The 23,220-nt window shown below is 47.7% G+C and overlaps 1 protein-coding gene across 1 annotated transcript; it reads left to right on the top strand.

The window, feature by feature from the left end:
- Window positions 1-3,802: 3,802 nt before the first annotated feature.
- GOLGA7B (golgin A7 family member B) lies at window positions 3,803-23,106 on the top strand (the record flags this gene model as incomplete). The annotated part of the gene is made up of 6 exons (XM_039225577.1): window positions 3,803-3,846; window positions 10,131-10,224; window positions 12,177-12,475; window positions 19,883-20,008; window positions 22,752-22,904; window positions 22,990-23,106. Coding segments are annotated over exons 3-6 (408 nt in total), but the record flags the coding sequence as incomplete, so codon positions are not given.
- Between the last annotated feature and the right edge of the window lie 114 nt (window positions 23,107-23,220).

The following is a 23,220-nucleotide window of genomic DNA, read 5'->3' as shown; positions in this document are numbered from 1 at the left end:
TGGGACTCAAATGTAGGTTTTCTAACTGTTCATCCAATGCCGTCTCCACTGTGCTCCATCAGCCAGACACCGAGCCTGGAATCCAGTTCTCTCTGACCACAGAGCACCGTTATACCGTGCTGCAATCAGATTACCTCTTCCCCTCCAAGAGCTGACCCCAGTCTTCTAGAATGAGGCCACCATACTTGCAGAGTCTCCCAGGCTTGACTTAAGGTGGGCTTAAATGCCTCTGGGGTGGCACCTCACTCCTTCCGTTAAGAAACCACTGCGTAACCTCAGAGTTTTCACTGGTAGGAAATGGTTCCTGCCACTAAGCCCCAAATTCCCGTCTGATTCCATTTCACATAATTACACCCTCTCATGTCATCCTCAGTACGTCTCCTCCCCTGTAGGGCTTCACACCCTTAGAGTCTTGCGTGCAATTATCCTGTTCTGCCTAATGTGGCAAAGCCCAGAGGTGGGTCTTTTCATCTGTTGTAATTATTCCATTTCCCCTGTTCCTGCATTGTTTCAGATAGTTCATCTCTGAACATCCTTCAATTCCAGGGTATCTTTCTGGACTGGTGGTCACCAAGAACCCAATGTGGCAGTCAGGAGAGATTCCCTTAGGAGTAGATAGAGAAAGGGAGGGTCCTTACGGGGTAGAGTTGTGTCCAGGCTGCTAATAACAGGGGCATCTGGAAGGCCCTCTCTCCTCCCATTCTGGGTGCCCAGAGCTGCCCACATGCCAGTCGGAAGACAGAAGGGGCTTAGCAAACACCCTCCTGGGCACAAAGGGGTGGATGGAACCCTTTCTGGGCGGGGATGTGGGTTTGAATCTGCCTCCATCTCCCCCCTCTCAACCCCCTATCACAACCCTGGTCCATCTTTTTATTCCCTCAACAAACATTTACCAAGCGCCTGCTACTCTTCAGACCCAGCACTAGGAAGTGTAATACTATGGTAAACGAGGCGTATCGTTCCTACCCCTTAGGAGCTTACGTTCTAGTGCATGGGCGAGTCAACACACATGTGAAGCAATAGATGAAGATGAACATGTGAAATGTAAGGAGACCAAGGGCAAGTGTCCAGGGAGGAAGAGTGACGGGAGCCACCTGCAGTGGGCAGTCCAGGAAGGCCTCTGAGCAAGTGGCATTGAAGCTGTCGCCCTTCAGACTTCTCATTTAATTAAATGTCTTTATCGCTCAAACCATGTTCCCAGGATAATCCTTTTGCAGCCCAAACATCCTGAGTGATAGGGGTGACTTTGTGTGGATTTCTTTCTCTTGCGTTTTTCAGTATTCTCTTCTCCAGCTCTTTTTGTACTCCTCAAAATCCCATTCTCAAAAGAGTCAGTAATGTAATTCCTGCCAATCCAGTTCCTCTTGAACTTTCTATAATACCTAACACTGTTCATCCTGGCTCTGAGAGGTCTCTGTCTCATTGGGCTTCTGTGATGTTCCAGGGCGCTGCGTCTTAATCTGACACCCTTTTCTTCTTGTACTGATTCCTTCCCCCGTGATCTGTCTTTGCTAAACGCCCGTTCAGACTAGGAGTTGAACGTGCTTATTTTCAGAGGTCATTTAATTTACTGCTTACAAAAGTCCCGTGACAGCTTTTTTATCCCCACTTTGCAGATTTGGAAACTAGGCTCTGTGAGGTTAATGAACTTGCCTGAGGCCATCCAGTCAGTAAGTGAACCAACTGGGATTTAAATTGAGGGATCTTTGACTTCAGTTGCATCATTTTGCCTGAGATAGTCAGTCTCTTTCTCATGGCTCTCCTTATCCCTCTTCCAAGGTCAAGTGACCCATTCTTATGGCATCAACTATGACTTTTATAGAGAGGCCTCCCAACTCTTAACCCATAGTCTTGCACTATCCCCTTGGTCTAAAGGGACTTCTACCTTTGCATCGGGCAGAAGCTTCTATCCTTTACATCGGGCATGTATAGAGTTACCTAATCTGCCTTCGTGATTTCTGACCATGGCATCTCCCAGCCATGGCAATGGATGGACAGTCCCACATCCTCTTTGTCTACCCACCTCCACCTTTCATCTCATGTACTCACTCAGAAGCAGCGGCCTGTGATGACTCCATTTCAAATGTTTCTTGAATCTGTTCCTTTGCTCTCATTCCTAGAAAATGACCCATCTTCCCTCCTCAGTCTAGCACAAAGCTTCCTTCCTGCTTTAGCCCCTCACCTCCCTGAGATGCTCCCAGATGACCCATTCCAGGACATTGCTTTCCTTATGCTCCTCACTCTTTTGGCTCCCTTGGAGGTCCCCATTGCCTCACTTTATTTTAATTTTTTATTTTTTCCCATGGCCTCTCTTTAATGGCTCCGTGTTATCTGGCCCCAGGCTTGTTTCTCTAGAGTAGTTCAAACCAGCCCACACGGTCCGCTGTTTCACATACACTGGGTTCCAATCACTGGCACCCGCTTCCTTTCTCCCCTTCCTTCATTCCAGCTGCGCATCTGTCCAGCCCTGTCTGTCCTTATCATCTAAGTATGAAACACTTCATCTTTCAGAATGCCACCTCTGGACTGTTGGGCCAGGAACAGACTCTAGTCACCAAATCCCTGGAATCTCTCCTACCTTAGCTAATATAACACTCATTGTCTCTGTAGATCACTGGGGCACCTGTCATTTGCTTACTGTGTCATGATGTCTAAGCTGGTTTTCCCAAACAAGATTGTAAAGTCCTTTATGATTGGAACTATGCCTCTTCCTGCCTGAGGCTCAGGGTTGGAGAACTGAATGGAGACACCCTCTATCCTATAAGTCTAACCCAACTTCCTGTACAATTATTGATTGAACATCTGTTATGTCCCGGGTACTATGCTGAGCACTGGGAATGCAACTGAGGAGACAGAATTCCTGCCCTCAAGGGGCTTATGGCCTAATAGGGAATACAAATACATTTTAAGAAGTATGATTATTTTATAGGGAAAGCATGACAGGGGCGCCTAACCATGGCTAAAGTGCCGGGGAAGGCTTACCCAAGGAAGTATGTTTTATTCTAATTTAATTTAATTTAATTTAATTTAATTTTTTATAGTTCTCAATTTTTTATTATTAGATACAACAAAAATAACATTTTATAAAATGTCTATTTATTTATTTGTGTGAGAGAGAGGTAAGTAAGCAGGGGAGAGACAGGAAGAGACAGAATCCCAAGCAGGCCTTGTTCTGTCAGTGCAGAGCCCGATGCGGGGCTCAGACCCATGAACCATGAGTTCATGACCTGAGCTGAAACCAAGAGTCAGGTGCTTAACCAACTGAGCCACCAGGCATTCCAAAAATAACATGTTAATAAATGTAATCAGAACAAAATGTATGGAAAAAGAAAATACAAACTGTACTACCCAAGGTAGTGAATTTTAAATTTGAGAACCCAAAGGATTTATTCAGGTGACGAGGAGGGAAAGAATGTTCCAGGCAGAGCATAGATGAATGCTTTGAAGTGACACAGAATGTAGCATAGTTAAGGGACTGAAAACTTCAAGTCCAATATGCCTGGGGCTGGCATGGAGAGTGTGAGGAGGGAGAGAAGTGGTAAGACGGGGCTGGGTGAATGGGCAGGGGCCAGATGTGCTAGGCCCAGGAAAAATAAGAGCCTGGAAAAAAAATTATGACCTTGATGAAGAGATGGTGATATGTTTTCAGCTAAGAAAGCTATGGATACAGGGACATGTCAAGGGGGCCCAGAAGGAGTAGCAGATGACACAGAGGCAGGGAATGGTGAACAAGCCGGCAGAACTCTGAAGACTATGGAAACATTCCAATCACTGGAACCCGCTCTGTGACCTAGCCAGTGGTCAGGAATTCTAAAAGCTCTGTAGGAGGTTACCAGGCAAAGCACGGTAAGATATTAGCCACGGAGAGGTGTCTGTAAAGCTTTGTGTTGGGAGTGGGATGGTTCAGGAAAGTTTTCTTGGGACTGAAAGGCTATGAGATGTATCTGGAAGGTGGGACTCACAGCATGCAGTGCTTGGGCTCAGGACTGCATTCTCTTCTTCCCGGCAGTGCCCAGGGCCCAGCTCTTGTCTAATGGCCTGTGGCTCTGGGGCCCATGTTGGCTGTCACCCTTGGAGAAAGCATCTCAGCTCCTCCTTTCACAGCAGGAGCTGTCCGTGGGATGGTGGGCTTGGCAAAGGCCACTTGTCAACACTCATTTCCCACCGGGCCTCTACCAACCCAAGCAAATAGCTACTTTCTTTCCAAGGCAATTGGACCGACTTTTCCAAGCATGCAAAACAAAAAGAAGGTCTGAACTGAGGTCTTTATCTGTTATAGCACCCCCACACTGTCCAGAAGCATTCTGTATTATCTATAAAATAAAATCTTCATTTATATCCATTCCTTCCTATAGAATGAATCAGTTGTAAAATGACTGGTTGTAACACTATCTCCAAGAAGCCTGACTTCTTTCTCTTCCTCTTCCAGAGAATTTTGCTTTAATTAATTCAACAAATATTTGTTGAGTCAGGTGTTATTCTAGATATTTGGGATACATCAGTGGACATAGCAAAGAGCATAATAAAGCCTACAATTTAGCAGGCAAGACAAACAGAAGGCACAATAAGTAAGTTATATTGTTTGCTAGAAAAAGTGGTGAATGCTATCGAAAAAAAGGGGGGGGGTGGAACAAACAAGTTTTCTACTCCCATGAGTACCTTAGTGGGAAGGTGGATGGGGACAAGTGGGAAGGAAGAGGTCGGTCCGGGCTTCTGGGCTTTTTTGGTTGTTTTTGTTTTGTTTTATTTTGCTCTAAGTCCTTGTCCCTGGTTGGAATTTTAAACTAATTGCCTGTAGTACTTTGATAAAAATAAAAATCAAGTTCAAATAGTGCTGTGACTATATTGGGAGGTGAGGGTGGCAGGCTGAGCTAAGTTCTCTTCTGTCAGTGCAGAGAACAGGATGAGGTTTCTAAAGTTAATAAATCAAGATACAGAAGCACAGGCATATCCTTGAGGATTGTAAAGGAAACTATCCAAAGAATTTAAAGCAGAAACAGCTGAAAGAGCAAAAAGTCATTTCTTCTAGGGGAAAAACAATGGAAGGTAGGAAGGTGTAAGAGTAGGCAGGGAACTCTTACTCTTTACTACAAACCTTTTGGTATGTTTGGATTTTTTTTTTTTTTTTTATTTCTAGGAGAGAGAGACAGCGTGAGCAGGGGAGGGTCAGAGAGAGAGGGAGTCACAGACTGAAACAGGCTCCAGGCTCTGAGCTGGCAGTCAGCACAGAGCCCGACGCGGGGCTCGAACCCATGAACGCGAGATCATGACCTAAGCGAAAGTCGGACGCTTAACCGACTAAGCCACCCAGGCGCCCCAATATGTTTGGATTTTTAACACCATAGGCATGGTCACTTTGATGGTTAAAAACCCCTATTCTACTGAGCCCTGGTGGGGGCGGGGCGCGTTTCCACAGAGGTATCTTGGGGGTTTCTGTAGAGAGTGAGGTGTTGGTAGACTTAGGTAAGCTCCGCCTTCCTTTCTTTTATTTGTTTTATATCTTCAACTTTCATGCAAGATGTTTGAACAGAGGGTTCTGCGGTTGAAATTGGTTTGAACTCCATGATCTCTTTCAGTTCTCACAATTAATGATGCTTTATAAGCACCTATTACCCTTTATGCTCATGCCTGTTTACTTCCTAGAGAATTTTCACCACTTAGTCAGGAGCCTTGCATCTTCCCCCAGCTGTTGCCAGTGTGCTTGGTGTGGAAGTAACACCCTGCAGTCAATCATCCTATGATTACTTCTTTCAGGGGGCCCCTGGAGCCCCTGTTGGAAAGGGGTCCTTTGAGTATTCTGCCTGGCCTCTGGCACAGTGGCTATTGTAATGGCAGGTGAGCATTTTGGCAAATAGTTCCAGTGCTCTGCAGTGCTCCTGGGGTAGCTGAGAATTCTTATAGAATCTTGCCTCCCACTCCAATTCCTCCAGTAGGGAGAGAGGGAGGGAGGGAGCGAGGGAGAAAGACAGGGGAAAGAGAGGGGGGAGGGAGAAGGAGAGGGAAAGAGGTGGAGAGAGACTATGAATGAAATCAAGAAAGGGAGGCAACTCCCCATTAGCTTAGTCACCTCCTAGTGACTGCACTTCTAGACATGTGTCACTGTTTGCCTGCTCTGGTACTATTTTTAGGGTGGGTCCCCTCCATTCATGTTTCTGGGGCCTTTGCAGTCATCTCTCTTGCTGCATTCCTGGCAGCTGCTTTCCTGAGTTTTGAAGTTCTAGAAGTTCTGTGTTTCCAGGCACCTTTCATGCCTTTCTGGTTTTGTACACCATGTTCTTTTATCTGCTGTCTGGGGATATGACACTAATCCTTGAAGTCCAAGCTCTTGTAGTTTGTAAAACCTTTCCTGGACCTAACTCTGAGGAAACCCTCTACACCTTAGTACTTATCACAGAGCCTAGTCACCACTTGGTTATATTTTGGTGTCCTTGAGGGCTGTACACATCCCATGGTCTTCTCTTGGCCCGACATAGAGTGGGTATTCAGTAACTGCTCACTGAATTAAATGTAGCACAATTGCTGACCTTTTCTGTGCTTTTCTTGGCCTAGAACAAAGGTGCTGTGGGAAGATCTCCAGCAAGCCATCTCCATAAATCTTTTCCTGTTTTCATCTTGAAACACTAGATTTGGAAAAGTCAGGTAGCATCTGGAGAAGGCCTCCTATTCTCGGAGGGATCCTATTGGGGAGCGAGAATTATTGCCACTGTTTTACAGAGCAGAAAACTGAGCTTCGGAAATACTGAGACTTGCTAGTAGTCACATAGTAAATAGAGCTAGAGGTTGAAATCCATGTCATCTGACTCCAGAGATACTGTTTCCTACCACACGCTTCCTCATAGTCCCCACAGTGTGCTCTGATATCACACCATTTGAGACTGTCCAGACCACAGTTTCCCCCTCAAGCATTCATGCATTCATTTTCCTTCCAGACCCAAGTGTTGAGAACCTTTCTCCCCGGTTTTTTCATTTCCCTGAGATTTGCTAATCTTTTCCTGTTTCCTGTGCAGTCTGCAGGAGTTCATTTCCCTCTCATCCCTTTCCAGATATCATGATTTCCAAATCTTTTAGTTGGTTTCTTTTTCTGGCTGTGGTCCTTTTTTTTTTTTTTTTTTTTGGAGACTTTCCAATATAGCCACATATTGGAGGATGATAACAATGAATTAGTCAGTAGGTCTTCTTTGATGTTATTTTGTGGGCAAGCTCATTAATTTATGCCAAAACATCAAAGAGCTCAGCTCCTGCATAGGACTGGTTTATCCCAAGGCAGCTGGGTACTAATGATTAGTCAGATTAAATCTAAATGTCTTCTTCTGCTTCAAGAGTTAAAATCCAAATGACTGGAGTGTGGGAACATCCCATCTCGTAGCAAGCAGCCCATTGGCTCTGAGTCAGCCTGGTATGAAACTCCCCATTCCAACTGTGGATCTCCCTTCCTGGCTTCCACTTTGATACCTCTAAGTCTTGAGGTCTGTCAAGATTTGTGTAGCAACTGTGGAGGCAGTGTAGTAATAAAAGGCTGAAGCTGTTAAAATCTCTTTCTAGTTGGGGGAGCTGGATATTAAAAGGGATCACTCATCCTTGCGTGGACTAGCTCAAGGTTCTCGATAGTGTCCTAGGCCTGTAATTTCAGTGGGAAGGAGAACTCTCTTTGGGCCACACAAGAAAAGTGCCAGCACCATGTTCAACACATAGCAAGCTTTCCATATGTGATGGTTGAATGGACTTGTTGAGAAAGGTCATGGTGTAGGAAGCCTCTGGCTAGTTGAAAGGGAGTAGGAAATAGAGCTCAGGTCTTTGCTTTGCTTATACAACAACACCTCCTAACCTACTCACATCTGTGGCCATTTACTTTGCTTCTTCCATTTTATTTGCGGTGGAAAATTGTCTGTGCCCCTCTCTAAAGCCATCCCCTCCGCACGTGCCCTGGGTCCTATTCTTTGCTGACCTCTTAAGGGCTTGCTTCTGTAAGTAACCCTCTTCTTTCTGAGCCATCAGTGGTTCCCTCTCTACTAAATTATTTCTACTGGCAAACAAGCAAGCTCCAGTGTACTCCCATCTTAAAAGAACCTCCCTTGCTCCCACTTCTTCTTTACGCCACTGTTTTGCGCTTCACTCCCTTTTATAGCAAAATGCCTCTCAAGGCTTGTCTACATTCTCAGTAGCTCTCCTTCTTCTCCATTCAAACTCTCAAACCCACTTCACTCAGGATCTCATCCCTGTTCTCCACTGAAACAGCTTTTGTCAAGCTCATCAGTGACCTTCTAGCTGTCAAATCCAAGGGTCATTTCTTAGTCCTCATCTTATTCTACATTTGAGCAGCTCTCAGCACAGCTGGCAAGGCTCTGTTACCAGGTTTCTTGCTTGGCTCCAGGACACCACTCTCTCTTGGGTCTCCTCCTACTTCACTGGTTACTTTTCTCAGTCAACTTCCATCTTCTCAGTCGGTAAGTAATAAAGCGCCCGGGAACAGTTCTTGGACAATTTTTCTAGCTATATCCACTCCTTAGATGATCTCCTCTGGTCCCATGGTTTCTAATACTGTTCGCATACTGGTGGCTCTCCAACCCTCTACCTCTCTCTTGAACCTCAAATGCCCACTCCATTGAGATGTATAATATGCACATCAAATTTCAAACCTAAATCAACTAAACCAAACTGTTCTCCATCCTTTCAGTCCTACTCTTTCCTTAGGCTTTCCTTCTCAGTAAATGGCAACTGCTTTCCTCCAGTGAAGGAAACTTGGAATCATCTTTTTTTAAAAAAATTTTTAATGTTTTATTTATTTCTGAGAAAGAAAGAGAGAGAGAGAGAGTGAGAGCGAGAGAGAGAGAGAGAGAGAGCGAGAGCGAGAGCAGGGGAGGGTCAGAGAGAGAGGGAGATACAGAATCTGAAACAGGCTCCAGGCTCTGCCAGATGCAGGGCTCGAACCCATGAACCATGAGATCATGACCTGAGCTGAAGTTGGATGCTTAACTGACTGAGCCATCCAGGCACCCCGAAACTTGGAATCATCTTTGACTCACTTTCATACCACACCCCCGGTTTATCAACAGATCCTGCCAGCACTAACTTCGAATTATATCTAGGGTCTGGCCACTTCTTACCACCTCCACTGCTACTACCCTAATCTAAGCCACCACCATATCTAGCCTAGACTACTCTTTTTTTTTAATGTTGTTTTTTTTTTTTTAATTTATTTCTAGGAGAGAGAGAGAGACAGCATGAGCAGGGGAGGGTCAGAGAGAGAGGGAGTGACAGACTCTGAAACAGGCTCCAGGCTCTGAGCTGGCAGTCAGCACAGAGCCCGACGCGGGGCTCGAACCCACGAACTGCGAGATCATGACCTAAGCGAAAGTCGGATGCTTAACCGACTAAGCCACCCAGGTGCCTCTAGCCTAGACTACTCTTACAGCCTCCTAACTGGTATCACTGCTTCTATCCTTGCCTTCTTCCCCCTTTGCTCCCCATCCCATTCCAGCCCTAGCATCCAGAGTCATCTTTAAAAAACTGCAATTAGATAATGCCATGCCTCTACCTTAAACTTTTTAAGGCTTTTGATCCCACTTTCCGAATAGAATCCCAAGTCCTTATCAAGGTCTATGAGTCCTTTAAGACCTGGCTCCTGCTACTTCTCTGATCTCAGATCCCATCTCTCTTCCCCTTGCCCACTCCAGTCTAGCTACACTGGTTTCCTTGCTCTTCTTTGAACATGCTATGCCTACTCCTGACACTTGCCCTTGTACTGTCCTCTAAGCTAGTCACTTTTCTTTAGGTATCTGCACATTAAGTTCTTTCAGTTCCCTCAGGCCTCTGCCCAAATTTCACCGTCTCAAAAAAAGTTCCCTCACTATCCTTTAAAGTAACTCTCCTCTGTCACCTCTCTTTACTGCGCTTTACTTTTCTTCCTAGCAATGATCACAACTCAACATATTTTATACTGATTTGTTTACCTGCCACTGATTGTTATCCTCATTAATATGTAAATTCAATAAGAACAGAGTCACTGTGCATGTAGTCATTGCTGTAGCCCAAGCTCTGAAAATAGTGTCTGATACATAGTAAATGTTCAACGAATATACACTGAATGAATAGATTTGTTAAATGGACTCATCTAGGTCTCTTGTCATCAGGCAAAGAGGTGGTTTCCAGATGGTTGTTTATCGAATATGATCAAAATCAAGTGTGAGGAACTGGGAGAGGTGTCCATGGAGATCATCAAATTATGTAAGTATTTAGTACTAGTGACCACCATGGGATTCATAGATATTGTCAGTTTGTTCCTTGATGCCAAATCATTGGCCAAAACTCTAAGGTGGGATGAAACATCTGCCTTTAACTTCTTTGGCATGTCATTTATCCTCTGGGAGTCAGTTTGTTCATCTGTGAAATAGGCAGTTAGAGGTATGGTTGCTGATCTGCTAGTTTAAGGTTTACAAGATGCTGAAGGGAGGGAGTACAGTCAGGATTATCAACCACATAAACACTGGAAGTTGACTGCTTATATTTTGAATCCTGCCTCCATTTCTCACAAGCCACATGACCTTGGGCAATTTTCTCAGTTTTCTTGTTTGTAAAACAGGAATAATAAAAGGGTAATAATAGCATTTAATTCAAAGAGTAATAGTGAGAATTACATAAGGCAGTACTTGTAAAGTATGTAGCATATGGTGTGGCACATAGTAAACACTCAATAAATGTTAGTTATTAAAAATGAAATGTTCTGAAGGGAAGTTGAGAGGCCATTGCTAGTGATGTGTTTTAGCTGCAGCAAACTATCCTAGAATATTAGATGATATGAAATCTTTAAAAGTGTGATGATAATATTGTGGTTAGGTATGGTTAGGTAGAATGCCCTTATTCTTAGGAGAGGCACAGTGAAGAACTGAAGGGGAAAGCTTCGTAATATCTGTCACTTTCTAATAGTCTAGCCAAATATCTATATTTCCATAGCTATCAAGAAAATATGGAAAATGTTAACAAATGTTGAAGCTAGGTGGAGAGTATGTTTATTGTACTATTCTTTCAACCTTTCTCTGTGTTTGAAAATTTCGAAATAAAAGGTTGAAGGAAAGAAAAGAAAGGACCCTAGAAATGGTCTCGGGAAGTCCAGCCCTCATTTTACAGAAAGAAACTCAGAGGTGCAGCTTTTGACCAGGTTCATAGAGCTGGAGGAGCCTGAGCCAGAATCCAGGTCTCTTGGCTGCTGTTGCCCCTCAGGCAGCAGTGAGCTGCAGAGGAGCAGACTCTGCTTCCCCAAAAGACAGAGGGGTGTTATGCATTTGTAAAAAGGCACTTGTGTTCGTGTTTCCTTTTTGTTTATTAAGCAAATAGGTAGGTCATTTCGCTGGAAGCTTTGATGTCAAAATTGTGAAGGCAGCACCAGGGCCGGTCCTGACATCCTGGGTAAACCAGTTTGGCACTACCTGCTTGTGTTTGTTGAGTGGTGGTGGTGTATATGTAAACGCTGGGATTTCAGGGGAGAGAGCGAAGGCCAGGGTCAGGAAGAGCAGTGGAGAGACTGGCTTCAGTCCTGGAGCTCCCGGAAAGAAGGGATCCCAGAATTTCTTTGGGGATGAAATGCAGGCACGTATTTAAAGAAAGGAAATGATTCTCTGCGGTCAGCACCATTCTCCTCTATCTAATAGTGTTCAAAGCAGTGAAAAGAAGAGACGAGGAGAGGAGGGAATGTCCATGCAAGTCTGGGAAGGGGGGCACAGAGAAGAAACGGGGAAGAAAACAGAAAAAATACGGTAGAGGAGGCCCGGGGCCACGGTGGAGGAGGGGTTGGGGGATGGGTGTTGAAAAGGTAAAGAGGCTGCACCTGGGGGCCTGCGAACGCGTGGAGGACTGTCAGCCTCCGCAAGCTGGAGTGTCTTGCCCCAGAACCGTCCTGCCTGTCTCTTCTCCGGGTCTGGAAGTCTCAGGAGGCGGTGGTAGCGAGCGCAGAGCTCCTGGCGCTCTTACTAGGGGGAAGGGCTGGCAGGAGAGGCGGGGCCTCCGGGCCGGGCGGGAGCGAAGCCTCCGGCCGCGGGCGGGGCTCCTCTCCGGCGGGCGGGCGCCGGAGTCTGGGGGCCGCGCTTCCCCCTCCCGGTCCGCGGAGGCGCCTGGCCCCTCCTCCCCCTGCCGCCCCCACCCCCGCCGCCGCTGTCAAAGATAAACCGGGCCGTTGCTTGCAGGAGCAGCGGCAGCCGGCGGTCGGGCGGTGAAGAGCCTCGGGCGCGGCCTCGCCTCCCCGGCCCGGCGCCCGCATCAGCACCGCGGATAGCACAGCGGCGGTCGCCTGTACCTAGGCGCCCTCCGGCCCGCCAACTAGCCGGGCCCGCGGCGTCCGCATCAGCACCGCGGACAGTGCCCCGGGCCCCATCTCGCCGCGGCCAGCCCACCTGCTCCCCGAGTCAGCACCGCGGACAGCCCCCTTTCACCAGCCTCACAGCAGGCTCGGAGCGGTCAGCGCCCCTGGAACATGGCCACTGAGGTAGGGGACGACTGCCCAGCCCGCAGGCAGTGGCTGACTGGTGCGGGAACACATCCCCGCTAGGGGCGGACTGGGCGGGAAAGGAAGAAGGGGGGGTGAGGTGGGGTGGGGTGGGGTAGGGTAGGATGGGGTGGTTTCCCTGAATCGAGCCCTGTGGGGAGGAGGGGGGGCATAGTGGCAGGGTGGAAGAGGGGCTTCTCCTGGGAACTCATCTCACCCCTGGCGATCTTACCCATCTGAGTCCCCGAGGCTGCCCAGGCCACTTGTTGGCACTAGCACCAGGTTTGCTCCTGGGCCCCAGCTAGGGTTTCCCCTTACCCTGGAACTGCTAGTCCTAAAACTACTTCCCGAGAGGTTTGGAGGTGAGCTTGCCCCTATTTTAGGGGAAGGAAGGCTGGTGGTTGCTGTTGCTATGCAGTGAAGCCATCGAGCTTTTAAACCCAAAAGCCTGGTTAAGAGATGACAGACCTACCTCCACATTCACATATCCTTCGAGGGGGAGTGAAGGGACAAAGAATCCTCAGGCCAAAACCTCAAAGAGTTGGTTTTAATGAGCTACCTGCACCAGTCTCCACTTTTGCATATTATGCTTTCTTGCTTTTATATATATATATCATTCAAGTTTCTTGTACCAGGGTGTCTACATTTCCTGTGTCTGATGGGAGGAGCTGTCTTCTTCTTCAGGGTGTGCTTAAAGGTGTGTCACCTTAAAGGAACTTGAAAGCTGAACTGAGGGACCCGTTGGCCGAGGGCAGAATCTTGGTGCAGTGGTTAAGAGGTCAGGAATTTCCTCTTGTGGGAAATGGAACTCTTTATGTTCCCACTTTATAACTGGTAAAGTTAACACATGGAGAAAGGGAGGACCTATGTGATACACAGCGTGTTAGCAGCAGAGCTGAAAAGTTTCTTCCTTTGGATTTTTGGAGTGGAACCTAGGACACCAGGGTCTCCCCAGTTCTGATGTTGACTTATTTTGTAGTCAACACAAAATTTCTCATCCAGCTGGAACACCAGCCAGGGGCAACAGACAGGCTTTTGAATGACCCTCTGCATTGCATCTGGGCATCCTGCTGAGTAGGGTGACATCAATACCAAGTGTTACCATTGCAATTCTGCTGTTGTGGCCACCACAGAACAAGGTGCAGTTGCCTGGTACTGCTTGGCTTTGTGACATGGCACAAGGCTAGTTAGGAGAGCTCACCTTTCAGGGATCTTGTGAGGGGGCAAGCCCTAAGCTGACCCATGGAACTTGGTTTTACAGGTGGAGGAATGCAAAATAAATAAGCAACCAGAAAGCTCAGAAAGTGCCAAAGTTACTGAGAACAAAAGAGAAATGGCCAAGGATCTGGTCACCTTCCAGATAAGGCTGCCAGGCTGCAGCAAAGCCTGCCGGTGTTGGGCAGCAAAGGACAACTTGGCATAACTGGGCCAGGGGAGTGGGCAGAGAAGGCACCACACCTGTGATATGATTGGACAGATTCCAGGAGGCCCATCTGTCCCATCACATCTCCACTTCAGGTTTGTTATGGTCCAGAAATTCCAACCAGCAGACTCACATCTCTAGGTTGAGGCAATGTTTCTAGGAGGCTGCTGTTAGGTATGTGTGACTCTCCCCTGGGAGAGGCTCTGCTTATAATGCCTCTGTGAATATAGCACTTTCCTGTGTACAAAGCACTATCACATGTATGATCTCCTTTGAGCTTTAGAGCAACCCTGTGAAGTGGGCAAGGATGGTGTTATTATCCGCAATTAACAGATGAGCCAACCAAGGCTCAGGAGCTTGCCTGATCTCTGTGAAGTAGCTTCATTATCCCATTTTACAGATAATGCAACTGGAATGCAAGACTTATTCAAGAAACTATGGTTCAAAAGAGGCAGGGCAAGGACTGAAGATTGAGTTTTCTGCCTCCCTCATCAGTCCCCCCCCCCCCCTGCTGCAGCCAGGTGTATCCAATTAGCCAACGGTGTTGCTCAACAGAGAGGTGGGCACTAGGGGCGGTGACATGAGGCTGTGATGGAGGAAGGGATGCAGAAGAGTTCAGGAAGGACTCAGGCCCCCTGTTCAGCCTGGCTGGGTCAGCTTGAGGGCAGAGGAATAGAAGAATGCCCAGAAGGGTGGAGAGCAGAGGACAAACATTACCCAATTCCCAATTTGGCCTTGGGTGGACCCTGCTGGCTGTACTGAGGGAGGAAGCCTGAGCTCTGCCAAGGCACAGAATGTGCACATTATCTGGGCTGTGGAGTGAGTCATTCTCCCCAGGCTGTTTTTACTGTTAGGACTGAGTTAAGATTACCAGGGAAAACCTGTTGGGAGAAGGAAAACCTCATGCCATACTTCTTGGCCATTCTCTTTGGATTCTGAATGGTAAGTCCACAGTGCCAGCAGAAGGTATTTTGAGAGGTGAAGAGGAGAGCAAGAGAAGGAGAGTGAGGGAGAAAGAGAAGTGGGAGGGAGAAGGGGAGGGGACAGGAAGACAGAGGAGGAGGGAGAGATAGATGAGAGGGAGAGAGGGAGAAACAGAAAGAATGGATGTCCCTGGATCCCTGGATAGAAGGCATGGAAACTGGATCTTTTCTGCTTCCTAATTTCTGTTTAGGAGTTAGCATTTAGGGAGGGGTGTGTGTGTGAAGAACTCAGAGGAGGGATGAAGCCTCCTGAGTGATACACTGACCTCATTTGGAAAACTGTAATGAGCCCATTTCCTGAGCGACAAACCTCTGTGAATGTGTGTCACTGGGAGCAGGGTCTGCCCTGGGAAACAGTCCAGATGGCCAAGGACATCTGGGAAATGCCTGGCTGGGAGGGACTTCTTTAAGTGGTGGAGTTTGGCCCCTAAGAGATTTTAAGTGCACCCAAGTAGTGTTATCCAAGCAAGGCATTTGGAGGTTTGATCTCTGAGGCCTGGAATTAACAACCAGCAGACAGTGGGTTGGGCTTGGGCCCTTGTGTAGGCTGAGGAGAAGGGAGGCCCTGTGCCTGGGTTTCCATCCTGAGGCCTGACTCGGCTGCCTGTGACTCATGATCCTCACTCTTCCTCCACACCCCAGCCGGGGATCATGGTGTTGGTTCAGGAGCTGAATCTCCTGCGATTCTTTTTTTTTTTTTCTTTTTTAATGTTTTATTTATTACTAGGAGAGAGAGAGAGACAGCGTGAACAGGGGAGGGTCAGAGAGAGAGGGAGTCACAGACTCCGAAACAGGCTCCAGGCTCTGAGCTGGCAGTCAGCACAGAGCCCGACGCGGGGCTCGAACCCATGAACCGCGAGATCATGACCTAAGCAAAAATTGGATGCTTAACCGACTAAGCCATCCAGGCGCCCCTGAATCTCCTGTGATTCTTGAGTTGAGCCTCAAATGCATCCTCTGGAATTAGCTAGTTTTTAATGAGGATGGAGATGTGGGCCAGATGGGGCCTCCTGTTTGTGTTGGGCAGATTGGGACTGGGAGTGCTTGCTTGCTCCTCCCCACCTCTGTCAGGTGTATGGCCTACTCTTCAGGCTGCCTCCCTATCCCTGTCATACTGCAGTTCAAAAATTGGTGCCAGCAGATATCACCACTGACTTTCTCTTTCTTCCTCATGAAATGCCTCTTGGTCCTGTCCTTACCCAGCTGCCAGCAGGCCTGGGGATGGTGGTGAGGGAGAGGGCAGAGCTGAGGAAAGTAAGAAGTAGATGAGAAGCCCAGGTGTCAGGGTCAGTTAAGAAACTCCGGAGGAGCTGCTCAGGGGAGACACAGAACCTATGGTCTCATAGAGGTGCAGGCATATCCTGGGATCCTCTTATGGGGATTTTGAGCACCATGGATCTCTCTTGAAAACCTCTGCTCGCTTTCTGAAAGCTAAGTAGCTGGCAAGTGCCTGGAGCCTGGCTCTAGCTCTGGGCCGAGGGCCCCTATGATGGGATTCCTTATTGAGAGGTCCTAAACTGGCAGTTCTAGGAGTGGATCTCGTTTACAGTTGTGCCTTATTTGGTCTGCTTAGTGCTTACAAATGTAAACATTTATTGGAAACATAAGAAATCAAGATATTTGATATTAAGGAAATCTGGATTTATGGTTTCTCTTAAGATGTCAAAGTGTGGCATCCTGGGCTCACATTCTCACATGGAGGTGATCAGCTGCTTTCTTGACATAGTGCATGGTTCTCTGATTCGCCAAAGCCCTCACCCAGCCCACTTACATGCTTAGTCCCTATAAACATTCATAATCCCTGACAAAGTCTCTTGAATGTCAGGGCTAGAGGGGGCTTTAAGTGATTATATTGTTCCAGCTTCTCAGTTTCTAGTTGAAGAAATGGAAGCCCAGGGTCATGTGGCCTGGACTAGCACCAAGGTATCCTGCTCCAAGGTCAGAGGGCCTTCTTTCCATTTGGGCCTTTGGGTACTCCACAACTGGGCCACTGTGGGTGGGGAGGGCCAGGAGATGCTGCCTTGCCTTAAATCCTACTCTTTGCCAATGACAGATGAGTGTTGACATAGATCTGGGGGATGAAAGCGCTGGAGTATACCATGAGTCTGATACCACCTTCTAGCAATTCCTCAAGACTCCACAGATACTCTACAGGGAGGGAAGCAGATCCCTGGTCACTCAGAGACTGTGTTCTAAGGCTCAGGATTTTTGGGGTTGGAAAGGGTGCTGAGCTCTCCTACTCTGGCTACTTGAGAACTCACGGATCAAAGCCAAGAGGGGATGAGGCCATACTATGCAAGGTAGCACCCTAAAATTTTAATAGAATAATCAACTAGAAGTTTCATTACTCTTCAGTAAAGTCCCAGACAAGTGATCCTGATCAGCAGCTAGATCTCCTGCAGGCTGATTCAGGGGCCCAGGCTCTTTCCAGTTTGTGGTTCCATCATCTTCAACATATGGCCTTCTTGGTTTCTGTGGCAGAGGAAAGGTAACAGAAGAGTGGCTGGTCTTTGTGAGCTAAGCCTATACATGAATTCATCAGTTCCACTATATTTCATTCAGTCATATGGCCACACCTAATTGCAAGGCGGGGTGGGGATTAATCTAACTGTATGCCTAGCAGGAAGAAGAAGTGGTCACTGGAGACAATCATTAGAAACACATACCTTCATGGTAGCATACAGTGCATGTATGCCCTCGGACATAGACAAAGAGGCTGTCAGAGGGGAAGAGGCTCAATCCATAACAGAATGGCTGAATCACTGTTTTTTCCCCATTTTCACCATCGCTTTTCTTGGTGTAGACCTGCTTTTATGTTCCCCTGGACACTATAAACATAGTTCATTCCTTCAACTGGCCTTTTACCCCAGTCATGCCCAATTCCCAAGCATCCCTCACAGAGCTGCCTGAATGATCCCTCTGCGGCTAGAAGAATCCATCCTCAACATCCACTGGCTCATGTCAGTTGGTTTTAGAAGGGTAGAGGAAGGCCACAGCCCCTTCCTTTTCTTTGGAAAATATAAAAGTATGAGATCCTAACCAGATAGAGCAGACACAGTAACAAATAACATACTTACATCATTAAAGCCTTCTTTATTTTTCAGAGTTATCATATGATCCTAGTGAATGTCAAGGGGATTTTCTCAATTAAAACCTTGATTAGAAGAATCAAGGACTGTAAAGACAAGAGGAACATCTATACATTCTTCAGTGGAGCCCCGGCATTCTGGGATCACATCTCTTACACAGAGCAAGTTTTGCCTGGATTTAGGAAGGTCCCCTGAGTGTTCTCTGATTCTCAGAGACTTTTCAGAAACTTGATCTACCTACCAGTTATCTCTCCTACCTTTCTCTCATTACTTATTCTTTCCCCAAGCTTTTAAGCAAGTTTGTCTTCTGTCCTATACCGTCCCCTCTAGTAGAGGCCCCCTCCAGCTCTTTGTGATCACACCGTCCTCTATACACACCATTCCCCCCTGTTCTTGCCTAATCCACAAACCAACTCCCGTCTTGCTGAAATCTGCCTGCAGTCAACTGGAGTATCTTGTGTTCTCTGCCATCTTTGTTCCTTTGCACAAGCATCCTCCCTCTGCCTGGGTTGCCTTTATATCCCTCTCCCCGCCCACTGCCTGCTCCCTACCACTGGCAACTCCTGGCCTTCTTTATGACTCAATACAGACCTCAGGAAGTCTTTTCTGAGTAAGCGTTTCTGGGTAAGATGTTACTTCTCTGAAGCATTTATCACAGGCGAATTTATTATATATTTACTTGTCTTCCTCCCTGGAGCTCACAGACTGTCTTTGCTCAGCATCCCCAGAGCTTGGCAGTAGTAGGGACTCAATAAATGAAAGCTGAATGACTGAATAGATTCACCTTAATTACACAGGATGAACTGGCTGTGTGTTCACTCTGCCCTTGGGGCTTGGTCTCCGCATGGTTCCAGTGTTTGGCATATTTTACCCAGTGGGATGATTGTTTCAAATGTGGGTGACTAAGGCTGGAAGTGGAAGAAAGAGGCCCTGTTCTTCTATTAATTGAGCCCAGTCCCCTCAAATGCTAGAGTCTGTTTCACTGTCAAGTCTGCAGGTGTGGGCAAGGAACAGAGTTGCCCCACTTCTTCCTACCAGAGCAAGGTGTTTCTTTAATTTCTGTGTTCAGCCTACCTTATCCATGATTTTCTCTGGGCATTTGGGGGTCCTTTCTTTCCCGTGGTGAGATGTGCTAGATGGGAAAAATATCCCAGGTGCTCTCTGACCCAGGCCGTAACTTGACCTCAGCCTGAATCTCCCTCCCAGTTGGGGGGCTATCAGGTCCTCTTCTGTCCTACTCCCCTTCCCAACCCTGCTGTAAGCCTCACATCTGGGGCCTGAGACCTCAGTATTGTTCAGAGTTGGGCTCCCCAAGCATGAGGCCTGATGAGTTGTGAATATTTGCTACTTGGTGAGTGAACAAACGTGTGAAAGGCTCTGTGTGTGTGTGGGGGGGCGGAGGCGGAGGAGGGAGAGTGAGGAGGAGGAAGAAGTGAGAAGGAGGGAAACAGAGGGGGTGAGAAGGGAGGGGAGGAAAAGGGAGGGAGAGGGAGAGAGAGGAGGAAGGGGAAGGGAAATAGAGGGAGAGGGAGAAGGGAGGAGGAGGGAGGGAGAGGGGGAAAGAGAGAGAAGGATCTGGGCCAGCTACCAGGAATCCTTTTCCTCATGTTAACATTTGCTTCTGGCTCTGTTAATGGTTCCAGAACCATCATCCCCTTTTGGCTCAGCTTTTGTCCTACTTCAGGGTTTTTCTAGATCTTTCTGGGATAGCTTGAGGTGTCTTCTCCTGTAACTCCACACTTATTCTTCCCCATGACTTCCCTGGAGCACTTGTAGGGGGGCTAACGTTCAGGTTTCCTGGGAACTTTGTTGGTTTAGTGTTGTGAGAACCACATCCTGAAAACTCCGTCAGTTTTGGAGAGACCTAGATGGATGGTCACCCTGAGTGTAAGTCTCTTGTATGCCCCCTCAGGTCCATAATCTGCAGGAGCTGCGGCGAAGTGCCTCACTGGCCACCAAGGTCTTTATCCAGAGAGACTACAGCGATGGGACAATCTGTCAGTTCCAGACCAAATTCCCCCCAGAGCTGGACAGCCGGGTAAAGATGTCTTTTTTCTAAACTTGGAACATAGGCCATGATGGAACTCAGGGAATTATTCCAATGTATTTTTCCCCCCCAGGATAAAAGTAATATGTGACATATAACTTGTTCAGTCACTTCACGTGGAAGAATTAAAAAATGCCCCTACCATTGTCTTGCTGTTGCCTCATTGAAAGTTTGAGCTGAAAAGGCCTCAGAGATTTCCTGGTTCAGAGGCCCTTGAATGTCAGCAGCACAAGAGTCACCTGGAGAGCTTATGAAAGAAAGCAGACCCCTTAGTCCGGTTGATGGTGTCAGTTTCAGGAATCTCTTCTTGGTAGCCGTTCTCAGCCCCAGCTGCACATTATAATTTCCTGGGCAACTTTAAAAAATCCTGATGCCCAGGTCATCGACCAAGGGCTCTGCACACAGCCCCTCCCTCCAGACTCAGCTGCCTGGTGTCTCATGGACCACCAGCCCCTCGCAAGGCAGCTCCTTCTGCCCAGTTTTGCTCCTGGTTCAGGGGTGTGTATGGCCCTCACCCTGGGCTGCTGTAGAACTAGCCTGGAGCTAGAGAGTCTGCCCTTTAGAGAGTGGTGGGCAGACCCCAACTCTTTCATTCAGCAGCCCAGGCCTATCTCAGTGGGTTTGGGAAGGTGGGACAGGGCTGCCTTTTGCTAATCTGATCCCTAACCAGCTTTTAGGGTGCCATGGGGTCTCCTCGATTCATCAAAGGACACACCTGTCCTTTGGGACAGGGTGACGCTTGGGGTGGAGCATAATGTTTTCTTATGCATCCACTCCAGATCTGTGTAAGGACAGTGGCTGGGAACTCCAAAGCTTCTGACTGTTCTAAGGGAGACCTTTTGTCCTAGATGGGCATGGAAGATCCCTAACCTGTGTGATGGACAGTTCTGGTCCTGTAGTGCTGAGTAGGGAAGCAGGTGTTCTGAGGAATGTCAAACATGGGCCTATAGACACTTTGATACCTGCTGAATTTGGAGCATGACCTCCCAATCTAGTGTAGGGTTATTGAAGAGTGCAGACTCAGGTGAGAGCTGTGTAACCTTGGACAAGTTCACTTAGCATGCAGCAAGTATTTTCTGAGCAACTACTCCGTGTCAGGCACTGGGGACAAAGAAGTGAAGTCATGGAATTCATTTTCATTTGGGGGGCATGAAGAATAAAATAGCAAGTAAATATGTAGAGCAGCTCCAGGGGGCCTCAATACTAGAAAAATAAGTGTGGGGGGGGTGCTCACAGGGCTGGAGGAGCAGGGAGAGGTGAATGGTGGGGGGGTGTCTGTGAGATAAGGTGAGCCCTTAGGCCTGTAGGGATGAGCCTGGGGTGGGGGTGTCTGAGGGAGGAGTGTTACATCCGAGGACACAGGCACAAAGACTTGTGCATTTTCAGGAAGCAGCAGGGCGGTCAGTGTGGCTGCTTGGGGACTGAGTGGGCAGGAGAGCAGGAAGCGGGCTCAGGGGATGCAGGCCCAGGCCCTGTAGGGCCTAGCAGACATTGTAAGAACTTCTTGGATTTTACTTGGAGAGAGATGAGAAGGCTTTGGAAGGCTTTCATCAGAGCTGTGACATGATCTGACTTTAGCAGTCTCCCTTGGCAGGGCTGGGGGAACAGAGACCAGTTGAGAGGGCAGAGATGATGGTGGCCTGGACCACAGAGCTGAGCTTTGAGCTACTAAAAGTGAAAAAATGTAGAAAAGTGCGTTATTTATTCATTTTTGATTAATTTAAAAAAATATTAGACTCTGCAAGGCTTTTTTTCAGATGAAGCAATTCCATAATTAAAATTTTTTAAATGTTTATTTTTTGAGACAGACAGAGAGAGAGAGAGAGAGAGCACGAGTGGGGGAGGGGCATAGAGAGAGAAGGAGACACAGAATCTGAAGCAGGCTCCAGGCTCTGAGCTGTCAGCACAGAGTCGGACACGGGGCTCGAACTGACAAACTGGGAGATCATGACCTGAGCCGAAGTCAGATGCTTAACCGACTGAGCTACTCAGGTGCCCCGCAATCACATAACTTAATCTTTGCCAGATAAATTGATAAAAATCTTATTATTTGTTTTTAAATTGAAGTATAGTTGACACACAATGTTACCTTGGTACCTGAAAGTGCTTTTAAAAATAGAAAGCATACAAAATGCGTCATAAATATTAGCTATTATGCTTATGGATGCAGGCAGGACAGCTTCCCAATTGTGCACACCCATGAGGCTGTTGTGTTCTTGGTGACCTCTTTGTCTGAGAGAAGATACTCCTGTGATCTCATGTAATAAGTCTCATGCAGTTGGAGTCCCATCCAAATGTGGGGAGCCCCTACCAGTTAGGTCCTGGGTGCTTTTGCAGCTATTGAATGGGGGGTGACGAAGTCACCAGAATTCCTGCCTGATCCTCTGCTTTCAGAAAATCTTCACATTTGTGATATTGTGGGAGTTTCCTGCTTCCATGGGAGGCCAAAGTAGTCACTCTTAGTCCCATTTTATAGATGTGGAAACTGAGGCTAGAGTAGTTAAGTCATTAGCTGAAGGCCACATAGCTGGTCGATGGTCAAGTCTGGACAGGATCCCAGGTCTCCTGACTCCCAGTCCAGTGTTTCATGGGCATCTGCAGCTTCTCTGGTCTTACCTGTGTGTCACTCCCCCCATCAGTGTGGTCTCACCACTGCTGCCCGCCCTTCTACCTGTGACTGTCCAGTCCAGGGAGGCCAACCTCAACCTGGTTCCCTGTCTCTTTCTCCCTCCAGATTGAGCGGCAGCTCTTTGAGGAGACCGTGAAGACGCTCAACAGCTTCTACGCAGAGGCCGAGAAGATCGGGGGCAGCTCCTACCTTGAAGGCTGCCTGGCCTGTGCCACGGCTTACTTCATCTTCCTCTGCATGGAGACCCACTACGAGAAGGTGGCTCCCCCCCAACCGCCCTGCACCCCGTCCGCCAGGGCTCCCCTGCTGCACCCTTATCCTCACCTGGCTCCTCTCCTTGCAGGTTCTCAAGAAGATCTCCCGCTACATCCAGGAGCAGAACGAGAAGATCTTTGCTCCTCGAGGTCTCCTGCTCACTGACCCCGTGGAGCGCGGGATGAGGGTTGTATCCTTCCTGGCTGTTCTTTTTTTTTTTTTTTTTTTAATTTTTTTTTAATGTTTTATTTATTTCTAGGAGAGAGAGAGAGAGACAGCATGAGCAGGGGAGGGCCAGAGAGAGAGGGAGTCACAGACT

This window comes from Hyaena hyaena, unplaced genomic scaffold (genome assembly GCF_003009895.1).
Source record: "Hyaena hyaena isolate Hyena2069 unplaced genomic scaffold, ASM300989v1 scaffold_2373, whole genome shotgun sequence".
In the NCBI taxonomy this organism is placed as follows: Eukaryota; Metazoa; Chordata; class Mammalia; order Carnivora; family Hyaenidae; genus Hyaena; species Hyaena hyaena.
The sequence above is the reverse complement of the archived record's forward strand: the minus strand, read 5'-3'. Positions and strand labels throughout refer to the sequence as shown.